Below are 26386 nucleotides of genomic sequence, written 5' to 3'. Positions count from 1 at the left end.
TTTAGGGATCTACTGTGGCATGCTAGGTACCACTGAAATGGATAGTGTCTCCCAAGAAAACTCTTTCCCCAAGAATCCCTAAAGGTGTCCGACTTCAACTTGAAAACCGCTGACAGCCGAGCGCGGCGGCTCATGCCCATAATCCCAACACTTTGGGAAGCTGAGGGTGGGTGGATCACCTGAGGTCAGGAGTTTGAGACCAGCCTGGTCAACATGATGAAACGCCATCTCTACTAAAAATACAAAAATTAGCTGGGTGCCTGTAATCCCAGCTACTCGGGAGGCTGAGGCAGGAGAATCTATTGAACCTGGGGGGTGGAGGTTGCAGTGAGCTGAGATCGTGCCATTGCACTCTAGCCTGGGTGACAGGAGTGAAACCCTGTCTCAAAAAAAAAAAAGAAAAAAGAAAAAGAAAAAAAGAAAACCACCAATAGAAAGCAGTTTAAACAATGTTCATGTTTTGATTACGCAAAGCCTGTGTTGCAGTCATTTCACTGATGTCTTACCTTCCCCTGCCTAGCTTGTGGGTGATTTGAAGACAAAGACTTTTCTGTAACCAGCCATGTTACTTCCTGGACAAGTATTTGGCCCTACAAATGTACCTCACCTGTTTCAAACCCTCTGGCATTTTCCATGATGCAAGGCAGCTTTCCAATTAATATTGATATCATACTTTACAGTCTACAAAATGTTTTTATGATCATATTCCCATTAGGTCCTTAAAACCTCATTGTGAGAGAGACATGCATAATCATTCTTCTGCAGATGGAGAAGCAGAGGTTTACTCGGCTAATTAAACGACAGAGTAGGGAGTTGAACTCACAGTCCAACCGTGTCCCTATTTGGTGTGCACCGCTTCCAAGCTCAAACTCTTCGTAGGCTAGGCAGCCTCTGGAGGAAAGCAACGGGATGTATTTATGTCCTTGGAAAATGTAAATAAAACCTTAAGCGTCCAAACTTAAGGCACCCCATGTGATGTGAACATAGAGTAACATTTAAACGTGTTCCTGTGGTACAGACCTTGACTCTTATCCTGCCCAGCAAGGTGATGGAGGGGGGAGTCCCTTCTCCTCTCCGGGCCTCAGTTTCCCCTCTGTGGACTTTCAGAATCTAAATTCAATGGGGCAGAGCTCTTCCACTCCCTCGCAGCCTAAGGCGGTTTCACCTCGGCCTCTGCGGTGAACCCAAAGCAGGTCGTAAGACGGAGGCCCAGCGAGAGTTCGGAGGGGCGCGGCTCCCCAGTCCGCCCGGCCTCCCCTGAGCCGTCGCCAAGCCTTGAGCCGCTTGCCAGGGAAGGGCCGGCCTCGCCTGAGGCGGGGCGCCGGGGCCAGCATCCCGAGAAGCCCGGGGAGGAGGCCGGCAACCTGGACGAAGCCCGGCCGACCCTGCGAGATTCCAGGCGGGTTCCCACGGCCGCGAGGGTCGACGCGGCGCCGGTGCGGACAGCGCTTGCACGGCCCGCCGCCAGGGCGGGGCCATCTGCATCAGTAGCTCCTCCCCCGCCCAACGCCCGCCCGCCGGGGTGGGGAGGAAACTGCGCGTGCGCTTAATTAACGCCGCCTAAGGACGCCGGGGATTAGCGCAGGCTTGACACGCAGACCGTAGACTCAAGAGGCTCGTACGATGATCCTTGGGTCTAGATTCCTAGAGCGGTGCTTCTGGGTGCTTGATGAAATTCCAGATTCGTGGGTCCTGTCCCCAGCAGCCTGGGTGAGACCCGGGAATCTCCATTCCCAGGTCTCCCTAGGTAATTCCCAGATAAGCGGTTCTCCTTAGCTGGACCCACCCTTTTGTTGCAGAGAAATGACTGGCCCACGTACTTACAGAATAAGGCGACAGAGGCTGGTTGAGAACCCAGATCTCCTGACTTGCCCTCAAGCACGTGCCCTACTGTGCTCTTTCCCTTCCTCATTTCCAGGGCATGGTTTAATCAATCCCAGGCAGGCTGGCAGGCAGTTCATTCGCATTGGTTGGGCTAATTGAAGACTGAAAGTCCCTTTCCCAGAAAACCAAAGAACCCCATCCAACAGCCCCACATCAAAGCTCCACTCTCAGCTCCGACCCTTGGCCAGTATTGCCTCAATATGCGTAGGATGTTGGGCACCCAGGAGAAGCTATCCCCACCTCCCAAGCAAACAATGGCCTATTTGGGTGCACACACACCCCACATTCGCAGTCTTCTCAGTATGTGAGCAGGAAGGACTGTCTGCACACGGAATCACAAACAACCCACCAAGAATGTAAAATGCTCCCATGTCTACATGTGTGCGTGTGTGGAGTTTGGAGGGGTCTGACCCACCCCTGTGTGCCGGATTCTGGCTTGAGTTTAGGCACGTTCAGTAACAGGCAGTGGCCTCAGTCCAGGCCAGCTGGATCATGTATGCAGACAGCCATTCTCAATGGCCCTGGATGGGAAAAAGGACACTCCTTTGCATCTCTGCATGAGCGGCAGCTGGGGATGCATCAGGGGTGAGCAGAGTTGAGACCCCCCCCCCACTCACAACCCCTGCTGTTTGCAGGCTCCCTCCCCAGGACACAGCCTTCAAGACAAAGGGTGCCCGTGTGGAGGGGAGCAGGCTTGGGGCTGCAGATGCTGGGGCTCTACTCACCCTCAGAACTCCCATCTCCCCGAGCAAAGCGGCCAGGCCACTGAGAGAGCAGGCCTTCTATTCCCTGGGAGGGTCCTTGGGGCCATTCTGGGGGATGAGGTGGGTGTCCTCAAGGCCATTCCAACACTCTGTGGAGAACCATGTCATCTTCCTCTGTTCCTCCCAAACTGCTGCCCCTCTTTATCTGTCCTGTCCCAGCCTGGCTTGTCTCAAAACCTCCAGGCTGCAAGTCTTTCCGAGAAAGCCAGGAACACAGCTGCCAGTTCCATTCCCCAAGCGGGGAGCTCCAGCTCTCCCTCCTGGCTCCAGATGTAAAGGAACAGCTGTGGGGTGGCGGGAAGCCCAGTTGGCAGCTAAGCAGGATCTGGGAAGATGGAGAACGAGGGCGGGAGAGACAGGCAAACGGCAGGATTGTTATGATTCTAAAGACCCAGGAAAGAAACCATTTCATCCCCTGGCCCGGCAACTGGCTGATAGGCCTTGCCAAATCCCTTCGACGCTGCCCTCCAGGCCTGCCCACCCCATCCTGGCAGCCTGGGCTGCTGGCAAGACCTTCCGTAAACTCCATTTTCTGGTTCCCACTTAATCTGAGAAGGGAAACTTGGCTTTCTTTGTCTGACCCCACCCCTGTCCTTAAAACACGTACCTCCCAAGCATGAGATTTGGGTAACTGAAGAATGGTGGGGGAGAGAGGAAGGAAGGTGGGAGCAGACTCTGGCACTCTCATCTGGCATCCTCCAGCCCCTCCCTCCTCTGGCAGTAACCCAGAATGCAGGGTGCCAGGCTGGGTGTCTGCAGACAGGGCTGCTGCGAGCACCACTCGCTCTCCTGCTGTGCCAGGGTGATAATGCATGACCAGGCACCCAACACTGGACTCAATAAGTAATTATTTCCCAAGCGATCATGCCCTGCTCTGGTCTAACAAGCCTGCCCACTGCTACACCCCATCCCATGCCTTCCCCCACCTGAAAGGACACAGGACATCACAACTGCTTCCATTTTAGGAAAAATAGTTTAATGGTAGGTTTGTAACCTCTTTTCTAGATGAGGTCCCCTTCTCGGTGGAACCCCCACACCAGTGCCCTTCCCATGCCCGCTGGGAGGCAGCAGCCCCTCTCTGGAGGGCACCCACCCATTCCCAATGCCCCTGCCCTCCTGGGAGGCCGGTGCTGTGTCTAGGCCTTGGTGGGGCCATCACTGTAGATTTTTATAAAAAGTGGGCGGAATACTCTACTGGCCTCTTTCCTGGATGCATGGGACCAGCCCGCTGCACCTTCCTACCCCTTCATTAAATAGCCCATTAAATAATCTCTTGGTGCTGGCAGAGAGGGGGTGCCACAGCAACGAGCCCCCTGCCCTGGCCGGGCTCCCACGGCTCCAGCGCCCCCACCCTGACTGGATCTCGGCTCCATAAGAGCAGCCAGGGGCATGGCCTCATCTCAGACCTGGCCAGGCCCAGAACTCCCTCCCCAAGAGGGGGTGAGTCCAAGTGGGTCATACTGGCACCAGGCACCCCCACAGCCACGGACGGGGGTCACCCAGACAGCAGAGTAGGCAACCGACAGGCTACAACTCTTGCCCAGGTCAGAAGGACGTGAGGTTCTTGACAGCTCCCATCTCCAGCATCCGCTTAATGGCCAGGGCCTCTTGGGAGACATTATGGCCTGACCCCTGTGGAGACAGCCAAGGAAATAAACTGAGGGACTCCCAGGGACCTCTCTGTCCCCAGGAAAGTCTCCTTGCCCCTCCCCATGGCCCCACACTTCTTGGGAGCTCCCTTTCCCAGGCTGGTTCTTGGAAGGAAGACGAAATCCATGTGGCTGAACATGGACGATGCTGGCCAGGGAGTCCAGATGCTTCGGTTCCAGTTCTGACTCCAGGAGCCACCTCTGGGTCTCAGCGCTGCTCCCACTCACCCAGTGTCCCTCTGACTGTCTTCCCATCCGCCCCCTGCCCCACCGTGCTCACGAGCTAGGCACTTACCACCATGGACTTGAGCGTGATCTGCTCATAGTAGTGAATGGTCTGCTTCTTGTTGTAGGCATCTGGGTAGCCGAAGCCGGCAATGTGCACCAAGTCACAGAGGTGGAGGGCCAGCGTGATGGCCAACAGGCCTGTGGTGGGCTTCTGAGGAACAGGGGCAAAACAGCGTTAGCGGGAGCCCTGCTCCTCCCTCCATCATCTCTGCCAGCGCTCTGCACTGGAACTTTCTGCAGTCTTGGAAATGTTCTCCATCTGTGCTGTCCAGCAAGACGAGCCATGAACTAATGAGCATGCAACTAATGAGCATGCAAATCGGGCCAGGGCAGCTGAGGAACTGAATTTACTTTATTAATTTTTAATTAATTAAATTGTAAATTTAAATCGCCACATGTGCTGGGTGCAGAGGTGCATATGCCTATAGATCCAGCAACTCAGGGGGCTGAGGTCAGAAGACTGCTTGAGCCCAGGAGTCCTGGGCTGTCATGCACTAAGAATGCACCTGTGAAAAGCCGCTGCTCTCCAGCCTAGGCAATATAGTAAGACCCCCATCTCTAAAAATAAACAAATATAAATAAGTAAATAGCCACATGTGCCTAGTGGCTACCATTCTGGATGGTCCAGCTCCATACACCTGGGGGAGGCCTGGGGCCTCTAGAGATAAGACTAACAATCAGAATGACCATCATCATCATATTAGTTACCTTTTAAACACTATGCGCCAGACACTATGTTTAGTATTTTACCTACCTACCATAAGACATTATCTCATCCAGTCTCACAAAAACACCTGGAGGTACATATTATTATTAGCCCCCTTTTACAGATGAGAAAACCGGGGCTTACAAAAGTGTTAAGCAACTCATTCAAAGGAAAGGAAGTGTTCTGTCCTCCTCCTTGGAGAGCCTGACCTCATTTAGAAGACCTGGGGACTCTGACATGAACTAGCTGTGCGACCCTTTATGGGGGTGGCGCTCTATTTTTTTTTTTTTTATAGAGATGGGGTTTCACCATGTTGCCCAGGCTGATCTCGAACTCCCGGGCTCAAGCGATCTGCCCACTCTGCCTCCCAAAGTGCTGGGATTACAGGCATGAGCCACCGTGCCTGGCCTCTCCTTCTTCAAAGCAGGACAGCAGTACCTTTCCCATCCACCTTACTGGCTGCTCTGAGGACCTCACTTGCTCATGCCTAGTTCATCCGCAGTGATGGGCAGCCTGATATTCTCACTTCTCCAACCTCGCCTTCCTCAGCTTCAGTAACCTGCTTTGCACACAATTTCAGCTGCCCATACCCGTTTGGGAGCCATTCCTGGACCTCATCAGGCCTGTCGACACGCCAACTTTCTCCCTCTCGGAGCTCTCCTGTCTTCTCATCTTCCACTCCCTGGCTGGGCCTTCTTTTTCCACCTTTGTTGCTTTCACCACCAGTGTGTCATCTCATCCAGTTGGGCTGACACACTTCCATGGCCTTCTAGCCAGCTCTGCCTGGTCACAGGCTCCTTATACTCACCAAATTCCTCCTCTTCCTGCCACTCTATTAGTTAAATATGTTACCATCCCCAATGCTGTCCAAGCTAGAAACCCAGAATTGGTCAGAAATCTCTCAATTCCACTTGTAAAACATATAAGGCACAATTGTAAGAGAACCCCAGTGACCCTAACTCTCGTGTGATCTCCTCCCTGGCACGTGTGGGGAGCCCGTGAATATGATGCGATTATGTGACGTTACTTTATATGGCACAGTTGAACATAAGAGGAGAGGCTGTCCTGCTGGGCTTGACCTAATTACCTGAACGTTTAAATCCGGGTGTCAAGACCAGAAGCGGAGAAGGTCAGAGATCTGAAGCACAGAAAGATCTACTGTGCCATCGCCGGCTTGAAGATGGAGGCTGGATGGCAAGAAATGTGGGCCACCTCTAAGAGCCGGGCACGGCCCCCAGCCTCCAGCTGACAGCCGGCAAGGAAATAGGGACCTCAGTTCTACAATTGCAGGAACCAAATTATTTCAACCACAAGAATGAACCTGGAAGCAAAATTTTCCCCTAAGCTTCCAGATGAGAACTGTCTGGTTGACAAACCGAGTCCAGCCTTGTGACAGCCTAAACAGAGAACCAGCCAAACCCTGCTGTTCTGATCTACAGGACTACGAGCCAGTACGTGGGTACTGTTTTAGCCGCTAAACTTGTGGTATTAGTTAAGGAGCAATGGAAAGCTAACACAGGCTGGGCGCAGTGGCTCACACCTGTAATCCCAACATTTTGGGAGGTTGAGGCGGGTAGGTCACCTGAGGTCAGGAGTTCGAGACCAGCCTGGCCAACATGGCGAAATCCCGTCTCTGCTAAAAATACAAAAATTAGCTAGGTGTGGTGGCGTGTGCCTGTAATCTCAGCTACTTGGGAGGCTGAGGCAGGAAAATCGCTTGAACCTGGGAGGTAGAGGCTGCAGTGAGCTGAGATGGCACCACTGCACTCCAGCCTGGGAGACAAAGCGAGACTCAGTCTCAAAAAAAAAAAACCAATACAATGTTGAGTCCATTTCCTCCTTTTCCCTTTCCACCGCCAGGAGCTGGGTTCAGGTCCTGGCCCTCTCTCATCTCCCTCTCCAGCCTCCTCTCCATCTGTAATCCTATGCATGGCATGAAACTCCTCCTTGTTGCCCTTCAGTGCCACTTGTACTGGAACAGTTCAGTGCTGGAGATGCCGCCTGCTCTGGCCAAATTTGGCTCTGGCCAAATGCCTTTCCCCAGCTCTCTGCCTGATCCTTCCAGACCCAGCTCCAGCATCACCTCCTCTGGGGAGCCTCCCAGACATCTCTCAGCAGATGTCTGTCCCTCCTCTGAGATTCCACGACATTGGGAACAACTCTCCATTGTGGAATTTTATCACTCCACAGTGCAAGCTGCATTCTTACTCTGTTGGACTGAGGTTCCGTAGGGCAAGGAGCACAACCTCCTCACCAAGCATGCAGACTCGGGGCCTGGCATTGAGCAGTCACAAAAGCAGCTATTCACCACCGAACATGCAATAACAGGAGATGCTCAGGAAACAATAAAAGCATTTATTCAAAATCTGGCAAATATTTAAAGAGCAGGCCCTGTGTATCGGTCTCCAGAATAGGTATTTTACATCATTATTATTTTTTAAAATCCTACAACAGGCCTTAAAAGGTCATTATGGATATTATCCCACTATACAGGCAAGAAAAACAAGGCTCTGAGCAGTTGACCTGCCAAGCCACACACAGTACACAGCACAGCCAAGCGCCATACCTGTGTCTGCTGGTACCTGTCTCTCACCATCCCACACGGCCTCCCCAAGGGGCTCCAAGATATGGGTGGAAGTACTTGGGAAGCTACAAAGTGGGTTAGAGCCCACCAGCTGAAGACTACCAGGGCACTGCACTCAAAACCATAACTTGCTATGGCTCAAGGACATCAGGTTAAAAAGAAGAAACACATAACTTGTGGTCGGACACAGTGCCTTACACCTGTAATCCCAGCATTTTGGGAGGCTGAGACACGAGGATCACTTGAGGCCAGGAGTTTGGGACCAGCCTGGGCCACACAGTGAGACCCCCATCTCTACAAAAAAATTTAAAAATTAGCCAGGTGTGATGGTGCATACCTGTAGTCTCACAGCTACTCAGGAGGCTGAGGCAGAAGGATCACCTGAGCCTGGAAGTTCGAGGTTACAGTGGGCTATGATTGTACCACTGTACCCCATCCTGGGTGACAGAGTGAGACCCTATCTCTAAAACAAAACAAAAACCCATAACTTGCAAAACTGCATTGACTCCCTGAATTGACACACCATCCCAAACCATGACATGCAAGACAAACTGTTGAAACTCCAACTCTTAGAACTCGTTCAGACCAGGGTTTCAAGATCAGATCACAGATGAAGCATATCTCATAGTAACCGCATGGCTCAAGTTGTTCCACAGATCAGACCACTGATTGTTCCAGCAACTCCCCAGTTGACAAATTCTGACCGGTGCCTGCCAAAATCATCCTCTCATACCAGCCCCTAAACCACATCCAGGCCGTCCCCATCCCTCCCCACTCAGTAAACGCCCCTTAGTTCTCCAGAGTGTGGACTCCCCTTTGCGGCAGCAACTTTAATGACAGGTGTGTTCCTGGAGGGAAAATGCAAACCACTGCCTCTGTTATGGGTCCTTCCACGGCTTCCTAAGCCCACAGGAACGTCCCTCCTACATCCCACCCAGGACCCTAGCCTTCGGACCCGACTTCCCATCATCACCTGCTTAATCTTCCGTGGCTGCTGCATTGGCAGGCTCAGCAGTTTGTCAGCTGCAATCTCCATGAAGAAGGGGTTGAGAATCCGAATCTGTTTAGGGTTGACGTCCCAGATGAGGGGAGGCTGTTTCCAGAAACCCTTTCGCACCTAGGAGGATGGGGTCAGAAGAGAGACAGCAGCAGGTGAAGCCCTGTTTCTCAAATCCAACCCAGTGGTCCTCAGCCAGACGAGGGGCGCCAAGTGATGGCAGAGGCCTTCAGGAACACAAGGTGACAGGAAAGGGAGGTGAAGTCTGTGCCAGAGATGGGAGACCAGGAGAGGACCAGGGAAAGAGAGGCGCCCCCTCGGGAGGCCAGGTGACCAGGTGTATAAAGCAGAGGGTCGAAGCCATGGACCACTTCCAAGACCATCCACACAGGTAGAAGGAACTAAAAGTTTTAGGCTGTCTAAACACTTGACAAAAAAGCCAGATGGGACAGTTCAGCCTGTGACCGATGGCAAAGTGATGTAGTGAACTCTTTCTGGGGACCGTCTGTTAGGACACACGCCTCATTGCTCTAACCTACCCTCGGCCTAGAGATGGCTGCTGGAGGGTTCCTCGGCTCCCGAGTTCCTCACAGGCAAACACCTACTCAGAAAGCGTTCCTGTCGCAGACAGCCCTGGAGCATGGGTGCCTTTGGCTGCTGCCACCTGACGCCTGCAGGCTTTTATACCCAGTTGCTGGGGCGGCTTACCCGAACACTACCATTGGAGGGCAGCCTAAGGCGCTGACTGCCGGGAGCCTAGTTCTTGCTATCCCCGCACAGGCTCTTTAGGACTGCCAGGCCGACATCAAGGAGCGTGAGGTCCTGACTCGGGCAGTGTCCCCACCCCCAGGCCTCAGCCCCCAGTCTGTCCCCCAACTTACCCGCTTCTTATCACTCAGGATGGTCTCAATCCAGTGGAAGTCCATTGCCTTGAAAGCCACCAGGACGAGGAGTGTGTCTGGGTTGTTTTCTACTTTGGGGTCGAAGTGGGCAGATTCAGGGTAGAAGAGACGCATGGTGGTCTTGGAGCCCACGTCACCCTCATAGCCAGCCACTGGGGCATTGTTCAATCTGGGGGTTGGGGGGAGGATTCCCATCACTAGAGGCCTCCTGGGCCTGTGAACAGTCCCTGGCTTGGATATCCAGTTCCCAAACAGCAGTAGGAAGTCCCCACACACACACCTGATGACCACATCATACTTGTTGATGGCATCTCCCAGTGAGCTGTTCCGCAGTCGGTGTCCGTTCCCCACGACCACGCAGCGGCGGCACCTGAGGCTGCCATAGGAAGAGGAGTGGTCAAGCCCAGAAGTCACCCCTGCTCTACCCCACGCTCGCTGCCCTGGATCTGCCTGCGCCCGCCTCAGGACCACTTCCTAGGCCCCCTCAGCCCCTGGTCCCCATGGGGCAGGCATCACCCCATGGTCCTGCTTACGGTCATGCTGGCTTTACACCCCTGGGCCAGGCCATGACTGTTTCACACAGGGCCAGGAAAGACGAGAAGGTGCCCAGACTGGAGTCGGGGGAGTGCCGCCTTACCTCTGGATGTTCTCGGGGATAGAGGAACTGGTGATGGCTAGCACCCGGAGGAGCAGGTCCTCTACAAAAAGAGCCAGGCGGAGGGACTGATGCGACAGCTAGCATTCTGAAGGCTGCCTGCCCTCCCTCCACTGCTCCTCAGAGCCCTTCTTCCCCTGACCGTGGTGCTGGAGCCGGGCTCAGAACTTGGGCACTGGGGCCAGGGACAGCAGAGAAGCAGCAGCACTCTGGTCACGGTGAGCCCATGGTTCCCACAGAGCTGGGTGGGAACTTACCACTCCCCTTGGTCCCATAGGGCAGCTCGTAAGCAGATGGCGTCTTGACCCAGAAATAATCCTTAAGCTGCAGGAAGATGGGCTGATCCCGGGAGTAGCTGCACAGAGGTGAAAGCCGGGTGGGGATGAGAACAGAATTAATCTTGATGCCAGAAGCAGGGTTAGGCCCATGACTAATATTATAAGGCCCTCACTTCCCTCCCTGGCTTCACCTAACCCATGTCCACCACCAAGGCTGCTCCTTCCATCTACTCCTCACACTGAGGCTGCCCTCAATCCCAGCTCGCTCCATGCCCTGCTCTACCCTCCTCATCCTCGAGTACTTACTTGCCAAAGAGCTTAGAGGCCTTCCTCTCTGCCTCACCCTGGAGGCACGGCTCCTTCTTCTCTGGGATGGGAAAATAAAAACTGGAGAGAAAAAAGGACAGGAGGCAGGAGCCCCAGTCAGACCCAGGGGCCCATGTTCCAGGCAGCCTAAGCCTTCTCCCATGGCGTGAAGGTCCCAGGGTGCCAAGCAGGAATCATCTCAAGTTAAGTTCCACTGATCCAGGTCTTCCTGCCGCTGTACTCCCTGGGTGAGGGTCCAGTGAGACATCCCAGGCCCTACCCCCATCCACCCTCACGGAAACACTCCGTACCAGTAGCTGAAGGGATGAGGTCATGCGCCGGCTTTTGAAACGTTCCTGCCCCCTAGGTCCCCCGCTCCATGATGCTCCATCCCTAAGCCCCGTCCCTGACAAGAACCAGTGGAACGACATGGAAGGTGAACTCACAGCTCGATGTACCTGTCTTCCCGGGAGATGGAATACAACACCATGACGACCAGGACCAGAGCCAACATGGCCAGGAGCTTCCAGCCTGCAGGACACATGCACAGAGGAGCTAGAGGCCGAAATAGGCAGGTACAGCCCCCGTCCACCTTCCCATCTGCCCCCTTCTGAGCCCCTCTGACCCCTAACTCAACAGGAGCAGTCTCTGGTCCTCTCCTGGCCCTGGCTGAGGGCTTGACGCTGATTGTACCCAGTGTCCTTCAAGATGAAGAGAAGGGCTCCTGGCTCCCTGTCTGTCCCTCCACAGCCCCCAGAGGTCCCAGGATCCTGCTGAAGACGGCTTCTGGTGGCCCGTCCTCCAGGGTGGGGGAGCCCTCGGACGACACTCACGGGACTTGCTGACCATGTTTCTCAGCAGGCAGCAGGATTCCTGGGGAGAGCTGTCATCCCGGCTGCCTCGGGCCACCTAGGAAATAGGAGTCACAGGTGTCTGGTCAGCTTTACAAACTCTCCTGCCTAGACACCGGAGCAGGACACACCCACTGTCCGCCCCTCCCTTCCTCCAGAAAGCAGGAAGCCGTTCCCCGGGGCAGTCATCCTGAGGGTGACCTTTCTCATCCAGGATTCCTCCTAACGCCTCCAAGGGTGGCATCAGGGATCCAGGTGAGTCCTGCCATGGAAGGGAAAACCGAGGGTCCAGCCCTCACAGACTTGGTCCCAAGCCAGGCTGGCCTACTGCAGCCTCTATGTGTGGTTCTTCTCACCGTCCCCTTCTGCATTTTGACCCAGGAAGGGCCAGCTCCAGGAGGCAGACAGCTACCCCCGCCCACTGTTGACACGAAAGTCAAGCCAACTCACTGTGTGAGGGCTTGAGTCCTATTTTGCCCAACAGAGGGTCACCTATTCTCCACCATCCAAGGCGTCCCTTGGTCAGTGCCTGCCTCTCCATCATCAATCCAGCCAAACAGGTCTGCTCAGGCCAGAGGCTGGGAGTGAGGGTGGGGCTATGACATGGTCCTCATGAGGGCTCCTTGATCCCTTCTAGACTCTGACCAAATGCAAACAGTGCTCACGCCTCCCCACCTGGCCATGGGGTAAGTTCAGGGAGGGAAGGTGTTTGAATGGGGAGCACAGGGAGCTGGGAGGGTCTGGCCGGCCAAAGAGGAGTCAGGAGATGCTTCCAGTAAGGGCGAAGACAGTAAGGTGAGGACTGTGCACGGGAAGGGGTGAGCTGCTGTTCCCCCATCACACAAGCAAAGGCTTCCTCACAAGCACCACCAGCTCAGCCAGGGCCACGCCGCAGACTGACTGCAGAAGAAATTTCTGTGGCTTCCACAGCCACACAAAGAGGCACCAGATGCCAGGTGCCAGTTTCTTCCATCCACGCCATGCTTCCTGATGATCTGGATCGGAAGAGTCACTTGGACCACTTCCTAAAAACACATTTCAGGTCCCTTCCCTGGAGACCACCGTGGTCAGCCTGAGTATGGCCTGGGACGGGCCTTTTCACAAATAGCCCATGTGAATCTGACGGTCGATCAGGAAAGGGAGGCAAACACTAGTGTTTGTGCACCAATGGAAACCTTCCATGTTTTCATAGGGGCTGGGGATAGCATCTGGATGAGGTCTGGTCCATTTTACACACCATTAACCAATGACCCTCAGCCCTGGCTTGTGATGAAGTCAGTGTCCTGCTCCCCAGCAGACTCATTCCCAGGCCCCGCTCTGAGCCCACAAACACTGAAGAATCAGAGTCTTGAGTCAGAGGAAACAAGCAGGCAGGGACCAGGGTCAGACTCCCTTGGGAGAGTCAGAAGCACCATCCCCAAACCCCAGAGGGGATGAAGCCTGGCCCCGTCCAGTAAAGAAAAGTGATCGGTTTGTAATCAGCACAAGTTCCCAGTTAAAGGTGTTGTCCTAGTAACTCCCCAGACAGCTCTTCTGAAAGGGGCATGCCTTCCCTACCCCTCACCCCACAGCAGTCTCTGAGTCATTCCCTACACACGGCCCTCCTTGCCTTCATGGCATTTCCCATCTGTCATCAGCTTAGTTACTTATTTGCTTTCTGTCATCTCCCCAACTGAGATATAAGCTCTGGGGGGGTTGGAATGGGGTCTGTCCCGTTCGCAGCTCTAGTCCCACATGTAGCACGCTGCCTGGCACACAGTAGAGTACATCAGAAAGTACTGAATGTGTATCAGGCTGGTTACCGTGGACGATCACACTTCCCTCTCTGACCTGCAGTCTCCTTGCTGTCAAACTGAGAAGTCAGCCTATTCCCACTGCTCAAAAAAGGCCAGATCCGTCCCATGGGCATCCCAGAGCCATTCTTAGACAAGTGGATACTTTGGCCCCCTTCCAGACCTATAAAATCAGAATGTGCATTTGAACACGATAGCCTGGCGATTCATGTATCTGTCCGAGTTTGAGAAGCACTGGTCAAGCCTCATGTTCTTGATTATGGCTGAAGAGGAGACTCAGACTTAAAAAACATTTTTTTTTTTAAATGAGTATCTGGGTCCCAACACCTAGAAATTCTGAGTTAATTCATGTAGCCCAGCACTGGAATTCGCTGAAGCCCCCTGGGTGATTCTAAAGCGCAGCCAAGGTTGAGAGCCACTGGTCTGGATGATCTGTGGGTGATCTGAAAGCACACTTCTCAAACCTTGATGCGCACATTGTGACTCAGAGGGTGCCAGATGGGGGTACAGGGCAGGCGGGGATTTGCATTCTAAGCAGCTCCCTAATGGGGCCTGCTGTGTGGCTGGAACTACTCTTTGAGTTGCAGTGCTCCGAACCAGGATCCCTCCAGCTCTAACATTTCAGGACATTATGAACTGCAGCCTCTCTCACCCTCCCTGCTCCCTCTCTACATCTCCCTTGCATGACCAGCGTGCATTTCATCTTCCTTTCTATTCCTAAGTCACAGCATTGGCTGCACAATGCAATGACCTGAGGAGCTTCAACATTTACTAGGCCCCACTCTCCACGATGTTTATTTAATTGGTTAGGGGTGGGGCCCAAGTATGAATAGTGAATAGTGAAACAAACCAGTGACCCACCTCCCCTGATTCTAAAATGCAGCCTGGGTGGGGAAACACTACTCATTTCACCTTTTGCGAAAGACAAATACTCAGACATCCTCCAGGGCTGTCCTCCAGGGAAAAGACCTTTGGCGTCAGAGGTGAGCAGCCCTAACCAGACCTGAACAACAAGACAATTAGCCCTTCTTCGACCTCTTCCCCAGTAAAGTTCTACATGGTCTTGTCTTCATTCCAAAACAGCGTCAGTGTTGCGCTAAGCAGACTGGGCGAGTCTTAGGGCTTGCTCTGCTATACCCAACGAGGGATTTCACGAGCCCACCCCCTCCCCTTGTGGGGCCAAGCGAGAGGATTGCTCAGTGGCCCCAGGCATTCCGGGGCTTCCGGGGCTGGCTGCTGCCTCAAGACAACATGACGCCTTCCCCCAGCGGCTACCCCACATTGCTGGTCTAGCTCTGAGCATAAAGGGCTGGAGAAAAGCCGCAGTAGAGTATCTGGGTGGGAAAGCAGGCATCACATCCACTCATGTCCAAGGGCACCAGCTTCTCACCAGGAGGCCAGCTCACCCGACCTGCTGGGCAAAGGTGCCCCCGGGTAGGAAGACAATCTGCTCTTCTTGGTGCTCTGCCAGGAACCAAGATGTCCCTGGCTGAAGGGAGCTGGTCAGTTCTGCCACAGAACTTGCCCAAGGGCAGAACTGGGAGACAAGGTGAAAAAATAAGGCCCAGTGGAGGCAGAAACCATGCCTCCTGCTGCCCAGCATTCATGGCCTAACATACAGTGAGTACTCAGCAGGTACCCGCCAAACCAAGAGGGGCAGAACTAGATATGCCCCCAGGGGCACAGTGTGGTGCCCAGCCCCTCAGAGACCCTGGACCCATAAAAGTGATACGGCTTAATGTTCTAGGGAAGGGGTCTGGGAAGACCAGAGGGGCAGAAGCTCGTGGTGTACTTGCTGGGTCTGTGATCACTAGCGATCACTTATTCTTACTGTCCTCAGTTTTTTTGTTTTTTTTTTTCCCAGAGTCTTGCTCTGTCACCCAGGCTGGAGTCTAGTGGTGCCATCAGCTCATGGCAACCTCCGCCTCCCAGGTTCAAGTGATTCTTGTGCCTCAACCTCCTGAGTAGCTGGGACTACAGGCATGTGTCACCACGCCCGGCTAATTTTTGTATTTTCAGTAGAGATGGGGTTTCTCATGTTGCCCAGGCTTGTCTTGAACTCCTGGCCTCAAGCGATGCATCCACCGTGGCATCGCAAAGTGCTGGGATTACAGGCGTGAGCCACCATGCCTGGCCATCACTGTCCTCAGTTCTGTAGGGAAAACCTGGAGCCCCCATCTGCCTGCTGCCTACCTCTAGACTCTCCTACCTTCCCTCTTCGCCCCAAATCCTTCCACCTAGACACCAGATCCACCTCACCTTCACAGAATAGTCTCCAACCGACTCGTCTTTGCCCTGTGTCTCCCACCTCTCCTTCTCTATTCTCTGACTTATAAACATGCCCGAGCTTCCTTCTTCCTAAAACAAACAAACAAACAAACCTCTCTCTGCTCTTCAAGCTACCCCCGCATCTCCCTCATTCCCTCCAGTGATCAAACTTCTTCACCTGTACTACACCCTCACTTCCTACTCTATCCCCCGACCCCTACACCAGTCCTTCCACCCTTGTTTTTATTCTGAAATTGCTCTTGCTGAGGCCAGGGACCTTCTAATTGCCAAACCTAAGAAAGGTCTCTTGTCAGTCTCCACTGTGCTTGGAGGCCTTTGATGCTGTTGGCCATGACTCCTCCTTGGCTTCTAAGTCAAGGTCAAGATTCCCTCCAGGTTTTCCTCCTGACTCCCGGACAGTAGGCTGTGCTGCTGGGGCCCACCCTTTTTCTTTTTCTTTCTTTTTTTTTTTTTCTGAGAGGGAGTCTCCCTCTGTCACCCAGGCTGGAATGAAGTGGCACGATCCCACTGGAACCTCTGCCTTGCAGGTTCAAGTGATTCTTGTGCCTCCCAAGTAGCTGGGATTACAGGCACCCACCACCATGCCTGGCTGATTTTTGTATTTTTAGTAGAGACAGGGTTTCACCATGTTGGCCAAGCTGGTCTCAAACTCCTGACCTCACGTGATCCGCCCACCTCAGCCTCCCAAAGTGCTGAGATTACATGCGTGAGCCACCAAGGGTCCACCCTTTAAATGCTGGCATTCTCGGGGGCGCTGTCCTTGAACCTCTGCTTCTCCCCTGCTACACATTTTCACGGGACAAGTTCACTTGTTTTCAGAGGTTTAGCTACTATTCATACACTGATGATTTGAGCTCTTTATTTTCAGTGCTAATTTCTCTTCCACATCCCATCCTAATATTTCTAATATTCTAGCTGGATGATCTTAAATTCCTCAAATGGAGTATGTTCAAAGCTAGCCTCTCTCCTTGCTCCCAACCCCCATATTATCAACCCAGTCTCCCAACACCTCCCTCTTTCACCCCCGCCATGGTTACTAAATATTATCAGTTATACCCCCATTTGCTCATATTCTAGCAAATGCTTGCTAAGCTCCTTACCACAGGCCTGGCATCATAGGTGAAACTGGGGATGCCAGATTTTACAAAACTCAGCCCCAGTGTGAAGGTCACATTATCTAGACCCTCAGAAATACTTCAGAGTGCAGCCCTCCAGCTCCCCTTCCAGAGTCACAGCCTGGTTCCAGATCCCACCCCAAGTTACAGCTTCCTAACCGGTCTCTTCACCACAAGTGTTTCCTCACTCATGCCTCTTCTTCGAAACTGCCAACATGGTATCCTTCTAAGAAATGATACGGATCAAACCACCCTCTCGCTTCAATTGCTCCACATTCCTTACACGAAGCCAACGCTCCTTATCAGGTAACCAGGCCCCTTCAGTTTGTGGCCATGAGAATTGCAAATGCATCTCTTACCCTCCTCCCAAGCACACTAAGGGAGCCACCTTTTCCCTCCCACTGTAGCTGCCACATCCCTTTTCCACCTTTATTAAGGTGCCTGCTATGGTTTGAATGTGTCCCCCAAAGTCCACATGCTGCAACTCGATCCCCAGTGCAAAGTGTAGGTAGGGCCTAATAAAAGGTGTTTAGATCATGGGGCTCTGCTCTCATGGATGGGTTAATGCCATTATTGTGGGACGGGGTTCCTTATAAAAGGCCAGTTAGGTCCCCTCTTGATCTGTCCTGCCATTCCACTTTCCACCATGGGATGATGCAGCAAGAAGGCCCTTGCCAGAGCAGCCCCTTGATCTTGGACTTCCCAGCCTCCAGAACCATGAGCCAAATAAAATTCTATTAATTATAATGTACTCAATCTGCGGTATTCTGTTACAGCGGCACAAAACGTACTAAGACAGAAAATTGGTGCCAAGAAGTGGAGAGGGGAGGAGAAAGCAGGGGAGGGGAGGGGAAAGCAGGGGAGGGGAGAGGAAAGCAGGGGAGGGGAGAGGAAAGCAGGGGAGGGGAGGGAAAGGAAGAAAAGAGAGAGCAGAGAGGGAGGGAGGGAGGAAGCGAAGGAGGGAGGGAGGGAGGGAGGGGAGGGGAGGGAAGGAGGGAGGGAGGGAGGGAGGGGAGGGAGGGGAGGGAGGAAGGGAGGGAGGGAGAGAGGCAATAAAGAGGGATTAGAAGATCTGTAGGGAAAGTCTGAAACTTCTTAGACTAAGTGGTTGTGATCAGAATGGTGGTAGAAATATGGATGGTAAAGGGCATTCTGATGAGGTCTCTCTATTTCAAGATTAAGGTACTGGAAACTGATGTAACAGTCATCCTTGTTATAAAGCAGCAAAGAATGTGGCTACATTGTGTCCAGGTCCTCAAACTGTATGGCAGGCAGAACTTAAGAGTGATAAACTAGGCTATTTGGTGGAAGAAATATCTAAGCAGCAAAGCATCTGGGTTGCTGTATAACTTATTTTAACTGTATACTTAACTGTAAAATTTGAGAAGAAATAAATACTTTAAAGATGAAATTTATAAAGAAAAGCAGGGTTGGGTGCAGTAGCTCACATCTGTAATCCCAGCACTTTGGGAGGCTGAGGTAGGTGGATCATTTGAGGTCAGGAGTTCGAGACCAGCCTGGCTGACATGATGAAACCCCATCTCTAGTAAAAATACAAAAAAATTAGCTGGGCATGGTGGCACACACCTGAAATTCCAGCTATTAAAGGCTAAGGTAGGAGAATGGCTTGAACCTGGGAGACAGAAGTTGCGGTAAGCTGAGATCGTACCACTGAACTCCAGCCTGGGCAACAGAGGGAGACTCCATCTCAAAAAGAGAGAGAGAGAGAGAGAGAGAGAGAGAGAGAGAGGGAGGGAGGGAGGGAGGGAGGGAGGGAGAGAGAAAGAGAGAAAGAGAAAAAGAAAGAAAGGAATTTATAACAAAAAGCAAAACAGAACTTAGAGACTGGAAGGATTCTGAGACTGGCCCTGTAGTAGAGAAAGAACTTTCAGGAGAGGAAAGCAAGGGTGCAGGCATGTTACCATTTGATAGTTTGATAAGAATATTAGTATGGACCACTTGATAAGGAGATTAGTATTGGCCAGAGCCACTGTTTGATAGGAATATTAGTACAATAAGAATGAAGCCAGAGGCTATTCATCAAGAAATGAGAATGATCCCAAAGGCACTGTAAAGATGACCTGTGATCACAGTCCCAGAGTACCAAAATCTGAAGGAAGTAACTATATCAAAAGCCATGTCTTGGGAACCCTCAGGACCTGTGGCTCACTGTCCAGGGCCACCTCAAGTCTCTGCTCCCACATTTGGGCACAGTGCTCCTTGGCCTCCCCAGCTATGGCTCAAATGGGCCCAGATGCAGCTTGACCTGCACTCTAGAAGGTGCAAGTGGTGAGTCTTGGTGGCATCCACATGGTCCTAATGCCACTGGAGTACAGAATGCAGGGGCTATGGGCCTGGCTCTTTCCAACTAGATTTCAAAGGATACTGCAGACAGTCTGGGGACCCAGGCAGAGACTTGTTGCAGGGGCAGAGCCACAACCAGGGAGCCCTCTGTAGGGCAATGCCCAGCAGAACTGTGGAGTCAGAGCTGCTCAGAGTCCCCAGGAAGCCTAGTGGAGCTGTGGGAGTAAGGCCGTCCTGACACCCCAGAACTGCAGAGCTACCAATGTGCAACAGCAACCTGGGGGAGATGCAGGCACAAGACTCCAACCTGTGAGAGCTGCTGCAGGAATGAGCCCAGCAAAGCCAGAGAAGCAGGGCTGCCGGAGGCCTTGGGGGCCCACGTCCCTACCCAAGTGTGTCTGGAAGGCAGGACATGGAGTCGAAAAAGATTATTTGACAAGTTGGGATTTAGTATTATTTCCCCTGCTGGGTTTTTGGAGTTGTTTGGACCAGTTGCCCCTTTCTTCTTGCCTATCTCTCCCTTTTGGAATGGAGGAGTCCGTAGTCCCTCAAAGTTCACGTGCTAGAAACTTGATCCTAAACGTAACAATGTTGTGAGGTGGGGTCTCATAAGAGTAGGCCATGAGTGCTGTGGGAAGTCAGGGACCCCGAACGGAGGGACTGGCTGGAGCCGTGGCAGAGGAACATAAATTGTGAAGATTTCATGGACATTTATCAGTTCCCAAATAATAACTTTTATAATTTCTTGTGCCTGTCTTTAATCTCTTAATCCTGTTATCTTTGCAAGCTGAGGATGTACGTCACCTCTGGACCACTGTGATGATAACTGTGTTAACTGTATAAATTGATTGTAAAACATGTGTGTTTGAACAATATGAAATCAGTGCACCTTGAAAAAGAACAGAATAGCAGCGATTTTTAGGGAACAAGGGAAGACAACCATAAGGTCTGACTGCCTGCTGGGTTGGGCAAAAAGAGCCATATTTTTCTTCTTGCAGAGAGCCTATAAACGGATGTGCAAGTAGGAGAGATATCACTAAATTCTTTTCCTAGCAAGGAATATTAATATTAATACTCTGGGAAAGGAATGCATTCCTGGGGGGAGGTCTATAAACAGCCACTCCAGAAATGTCTGTCTTACGTGGTTAAGAGCTGAGATACACCCTGGTCTCCTGCAGTACCCTCAGGCTTATTAGGGTGGGGAAAAACTCTGCCCTGGTAAATTTGTGGTCAGACAAATTAGCAGCATTTGTCGTCAGTTCTCTGCTCTCAAACCCTGTTTTCTGTTAAGATGTTTATCAAGACAATATGTGCACCACTGAACATAGACCCTTATCAGCAATTCTGCTTTTGCCCTTAGTCTTGTGATCTTTGTTGGACCCTTATCAGTAATTCTGCTTTTGCCCTTGGTCCTGTTCCCTCAGAAGCATGTAATGTTTATTAGACCCTTATCAGTTCTGTTTTTTGCCCTTTGAAGCATGTGATCTTTGTACGTACTCCCTGTTCTTACACCCTCTCCCCTTTTGAAACCCTTAATAAAAACTGGTTGATCTGAGACTCAGGTGAGCATCATGGTCCTATCGGTATGTGATGTCACCCCCAGCAGCACAGCTGTAAAATTCCTCTCTTTATACTGTCTCTATTTCTCAGTCAGCCAATGCTTATGGAAAATAGAAAGAACCCATGTTGAAATATTGTGGGCGGGTTCCCCCAATACTTGAGGGCTCTGTTCTAATGAATGGGTTAAGGGCTCTGTTCTCATGAATGGGTTAATGTCATTATTATGGGAGTGGGTTCCTTATAAAAGGACAATTAGACCCCTTCCTGTTCTCTCTCTCCACCTTGCCCTTCTTCCATCTACCATGAGATGATGCAGCAAGAAGACCCTCATCAGATGTAGCCTGTAGATCCTGGACATCCCAGCCTCTGGAACTGTGAGGCAAATAAACTTCTGCTCCTTATAAATTACCTACTTGGTGGTAATGGCAGCACAAAACAGACTAAGATAACATCCTAACCCTCCACATCCCGCTCACTGAGACCATCCCACTCTGGCAACATCTGGCTCAAATGGTTCCTCTCCTATGAAGGCTTGACCTATACTTCCAAATGACTGATGTTTTGGTTCCCATGAAACATTGTTTATACCTTAATTTCAGCACTTAGAGGTAACATAATTTTATATTATATGAGGTTTTCGTGTCTTGCCCACTATCCCATGACCTCTGAGATTGGAGACATTTTTATGCCAAGAGCCCACCAGAGTAAGTGTACTATAGAATATGCTTTATGGTATAATGTAATTTTGTGTTATATAATTCTGTGCTTTCCTAGCTTGCCTAAATGACCTCTGTGGTCAGGAACTTTTTTGAATCTGCAGATTCCATTAAACTGCCAAGTATGTAGCAGATGTTTTATAAACATCTGACAAATAAGTAATAACATGTGAATAAAGATGTATTGCATGTTCCATTAACAACTGAAATGTACTGCACGCTCTAAACGTGAAACCAGGATCTCTTAATCTCTGCACCACTGACTTTGGGGGCCAGATAGTTCATTGTTGCGGGGTCTGTCTTGTGTATTATGGGATGTTTAACAGTCATCTCTGGCCTCTACCCGCTAGACACCAGTAGGAAATCCCTCTTCTCAGGTGTGACAAAATGTTTCCAGACATTTCCAAATGCTGAGGACCACTGTGCTAGATGTTTCTAAGGGCCGTGCAAGTATTAAATAAGATCTCAACCCGGTGGGTTCAACATGATAATTACCTCCATTGTAGAGCCAGGGAACTAAGGTGAGAAAGGGGTCAGTAACGGGCACAGGTTGTACAGCTCGTGAGGAGTGGAGCTGGGGCTGGAATTCTGGCTCCTTCACCCAGAGCCCCCATATCCTATGGCTTCTAAAACCATTCTGTGCAGACTGGCTCCCTAGCCTCCAGGATCCCTGGGATGTCCACCCTGCCCTATACAGCAATTAGGGGAAGGGGCTTCAAGCACATCCAAGTCCTTCAAAGGCTGCACACAGTGATGAAGAGCCTGTCGAGCCCCTTCTCAGCCACGCCTCCACATGAGACACAGTCTCTAGCCCCCACAGCCCAGGTGTTCTCTGGAAGCTCTGGAGTGCGTGTTCAAGGCACACAGCTGTATTTGTGGGATCACTAATGCCTGCCAGCTGGACACCAGACTTCCATGAATCTGACCATTTTTTGCAGCCACATCCCACCACTGGCACGGACTCACTCTCTCCTCTATAGGCCAGGTCTCCCGGGCTACGGACTCCTCTGGCTTCCCTGCTAAACCTTAGCGCCGGCCTAAGCTGTACCTGCTTCCACACATTCCACAGCCTGTCCAGGAGTGAGTCTCCACTGTGTCTGCCAACCCACAGCGATTCCTCTCGGTTTAGTGTCCACTGCCCACGTTCTACAGGGGACTCAAGCTGGACTGTGCAGTTAACGTCATTAATACAACTGCCAGGTACAGCGAGAGCAGGGTACAGGCTGGGGAGTTCTCCCACAGGGTTAAAACAACCCAATCAACACTTGAATACAGATGGTCCACTAATTGCAAGTACCCAGAACAGACTGGTCATCTGTAAAACTCCTCCTCAGCTCCAAAACCTCCATGGGCTCCTCTTCTCACGGTGAGAGTCCGGGTCCTTGCTCTGACCCACAGAGACACACGAGGTCTACTGGCCAGCACCTCCTCCCTCCTTGCCTAAATCCTCCCAATGCAGGCTGCCTGCATTAGTCTGTTTTCATGCTGCTGATAAAGACATGCCCGAAACTGGGGAATTTATAAAGAAAAAGACGTTTAATAGACTCCCAGTTCCACGTGGCTGGGGAGGCCTCACAATGATGACAGAAGAAAAAAGGTACATCTTACATGGCAGCAGGCGAGAGAGAAGGAGAGCCACGTGAAAGGGGAAACCCCTTACAAAATCATCAGCTTTCGTGAGACTTACCGCCTCGAGAACAACGTGGGGAAACCGCCACCATGATTCAATTATCTCCACCAGTGTCTCCCATGACACACGGGAATTATGGGAGCTATAATTCAATATGAGATTTGGGTGGGGACACAGTCACACCGTATCACTGCCCAGCCCACACCAGCCTCACCAGGTCTAGGGGGCTAGCTAGGCATGCTCCCTCCTCTGGGCCTCTGCGATTTCTGCTCACTCAGTCTACAATGCTTTTCTCTAGACATGGGCTTGGCCATCTCTCTCCATCCAGCTCTTTACTCAGCTTCTCTACTTCCCGGCAACAACTCCACACCCAACACTGCAGGTCCCCTCCCCTGCTTGCAAAGATGTTTCTCTTGTTTTGCCTGCTGCTTTATCGCCCGTGTCGACAACAGTGCCCGGCACCCAGTGGGCTCTCAATACAAACATGTTGAATTAATAAATGGATCTGTTCATCGGATGGCATCGCCCCAGTGCCGGTAGAACAGAATGGAAGAGGCAGTGACAGCAGGTCAGATATCCTTTGGCCCCTGTGGCACAGCCCCTGGCTGGACACTGCAGCCTCACTCCATCATTGAACACTGTGATCACAGCACGCCTGGGCACGGGGAGGCTTCCTGGCTCATTAGAGTTGGCAGAGAGCACAGTGAGTAACTGACCGGCTAACTGCCTCAGGGCCACGCATGGGAGGATGGAAACATCTCTCAGGCTGTCTGACCTTTGAGGGAAAGGAGCCAGCCAGGCTTCCACCTACAACAAAAGGCGCTCTCTGTTCCCACCCTCGGGCTCCACAGGCTACCCCCGCATCCGCCCCTGCAGCCTGGCTCTGCAGACTCCTGTATAGAAACATTGTATCACCTGTTTATCAGCTGCCAGTCACAAGACACCAACCACTTGAAAATCATACCCAGGGCAGGGCCCCATGGCTCATGCCCGTAATCCCAGCACTTTGGGAGGCCGAGGAGGGCAGATTGCTTGAGGTCAGGAGTTCAAGACCAGCCTGGGCAACATGGTGAAACCCCATCTCTACAAAAAATACAAAAATCAGCCAGGCATGGTGGCATGTGCCTGTAATCCCAACTACTTCAGAGGCTGAGGTGGGATGATCATTTGAGCCCGGTAGGTGGAGGCTGCAGTGAGCTGAGATCAGGCCACTACACTCCAGACCAAGTGAGATCCTATCTCAAACAAAAAGAAAAGAAAAAAGAAGATCATATCCTGGTGTCTGTCTGGGAGGGGCAGAGGCTTTGAATTCCCTTCTCAGGGTGAAAAAGCTGAAGCCAGTGTGACGAGGTGGGAGACAGGAGAGCAGGGCCAGGCTCAGGATACAGAAGACATCCAGGGCCTGTGTGGACCTGCCCCAGGTCCTGGTCAGGGGCTCCCGGGCACTCCTTCCTCCCAGGAGAAGCAACGCACCCACCCCAAGGATCTAAAGCCAAAGGTTCTGGTGTCTGGGGCTGGAATCTGGCTTCCCACCAGCACAGCCAGTGCCCTGCCTCGCTGACCCCAGATGCCTGTCATGAGAATGGTGGACTGCACCAGCCCCATCACGTCCCACTTGGTCACCCCAGCCCCAAGTGGCCACTGAGTATTTGCAATGGGGCCAGTCCACACTGACATGTGCTTTAAGTGGAAAATATACACTGGAGTGCACAGATTTAGTACCAAAAAAAAAAAAAAAGAATAAAATATCACCTTCATTATTTTATACTCATCCCATGTTGAAATGCCAAGATTTTGGCTATATTGGGTTAAAATATTAAAATGAGTTTCACCTATTGATTTTTACTTTTTAAAACCATGGCTAAATTTAAATGTTTTAAAAGTAATTTAAAATTACATGTGGCTTGTATTTCCGGCTCCCATTCTATTTTGACTGGACACTGTTGGGCTAGAAAATCTCCAGGATTCCTACTAGCTCACACTTCCTATGACCCAAAGACAGTGGTGTTCACCCTCAAGTGCCTGCTGGAAGCACCAGGAGAGTTTATTAAGCTTCATCGGTTCCCAAGGCTCCACTTCAGAAAGTCTAAATTAGGAGGGCTGAGATGCCTGTGGGGGTGTCCCGCTCATTCTGACTTGCAGTCAAAGCACATCAAAGTCAAAAAGACCTCATTCTTCCCCCTGCCTCCATCCCCCTCCTCCCGGGCCATCTGGTCCCTGGGTATGGAAACACATTCAAGGTGACACTGCTCCCCCGGCCAGCCTACACAATCACCTCTACCCTGCCTAAACCCAACCTCTTCCTGATCCCCGGATATGTCGCCCCAGTGCCTGAAAGGGGCAGGCCACCCAGCTACCCACCTCACATACCCTGCCAGAGACCGCACAGTTGGGCAGCCATGTTTGAGTTATCAAGCAGGTCAGATGAAACTGGTTCACCTGAGCCTTCTCTCTTCTGGCCAAGACCTGTGCCCTAGGCACTGGCTACTGAGACTAAACCCTGTCTCTGCCACTTGCAAGGCATGTGACTGCAGACCCTGCCCCATGTCTACGAAAGTAATACAATTAGCTGGGTGTAGTGGCACACACCTGTAGTCCTAGATACAGGAGGACCCCCTGAGTCCATGAGATTGAGGCTGCAGTGAGCTATGATCGACCCCTGCACTCCAGCCTGGGTGACAGAGGGAAACCCTGTCTCAAAAAAAAATAAAAAAAAGAACAGGAGTTGGTCATGTTATAAATGTTGAGAGATCTGGAATCAGTGGTTGGGACCCAAGCCCAGACCTTTCTTCCGGCCTCCTCTCCTCCCAGCCACAGTTTTCTCCCTGCATGGGGTTCAGACTGCCCGGTCCAGAGAAGCCTCCTCACTCCCCCCATCCAGCTCTGTCACATCCTGCTGCTTTATTTTCTTTGTGGCAGTTAAACCATACTGTTCCAAATATCAATTAGACTGCACACTCCGAGCAAGCAGGGACTTCTTATGTCCCATAGTATCTCCAGCACTAAATTTAATGCCTGACCCATGGTAGATAATTGACAAATATTTAAATGAATGGAGGTCTGAATTCATCAGCAAACAATAAGATGACTGTGAGCAGAAAGTCATCAAGTTAAA

At 51.8% G+C, this 26386-nt stretch overlaps 1 protein-coding gene across 25 annotated transcripts in view; it reads right to left on the bottom strand.

Annotated features, from left to right (window-relative positions):
* Positions 1-3602: 3602 nt before the first annotated feature.
* LOC105476232 (ST3 beta-galactoside alpha-2,3-sialyltransferase 4) overlaps positions 3603-26386 on the bottom strand; it is a 60982-nt gene continuing 38198 nt past the window's right edge. For 18 of the 25 annotated variants that reach the window (XM_071076052.1, XM_011731944.2, XM_011731945.3 and 15 more), the window contains 10 exons: positions 11847-11922; positions 11460-11544; positions 11014-11094; positions 10687-10784; positions 10412-10472; positions 10055-10150; positions 9754-9943; positions 8849-8992; positions 4593-4736; positions 3603-4280 (listed from right to left, as the gene is read on the bottom strand). In XM_071076052.1, the coding sequence (XP_070932153.1) occupies positions 4194-4280; positions 4593-4736; positions 8849-8992; positions 9754-9943; positions 10055-10150; positions 10412-10472; positions 10687-10784; positions 11014-11094; positions 11460-11544; positions 11847-11922 (1062 nt within the window). In that variant the 3' untranslated portion in view covers positions 3603-4193. The other 7 variants (XM_011731951.3, XM_011731952.3, XM_071076061.1 and 4 more) reach the window with 6 other exon arrangements.

The sequence above is a fragment of the Macaca nemestrina genome, chromosome 12 (genome assembly GCF_043159975.1).
Source record: "Macaca nemestrina isolate mMacNem1 chromosome 12, mMacNem.hap1, whole genome shotgun sequence".
Classification (NCBI taxonomy): Eukaryota; Metazoa; Chordata; class Mammalia; order Primates; family Cercopithecidae; genus Macaca; species Macaca nemestrina.
The sequence above is the reverse complement of the archived record's forward strand: the minus strand, read 5'-3'. Positions and strand labels throughout refer to the sequence as shown.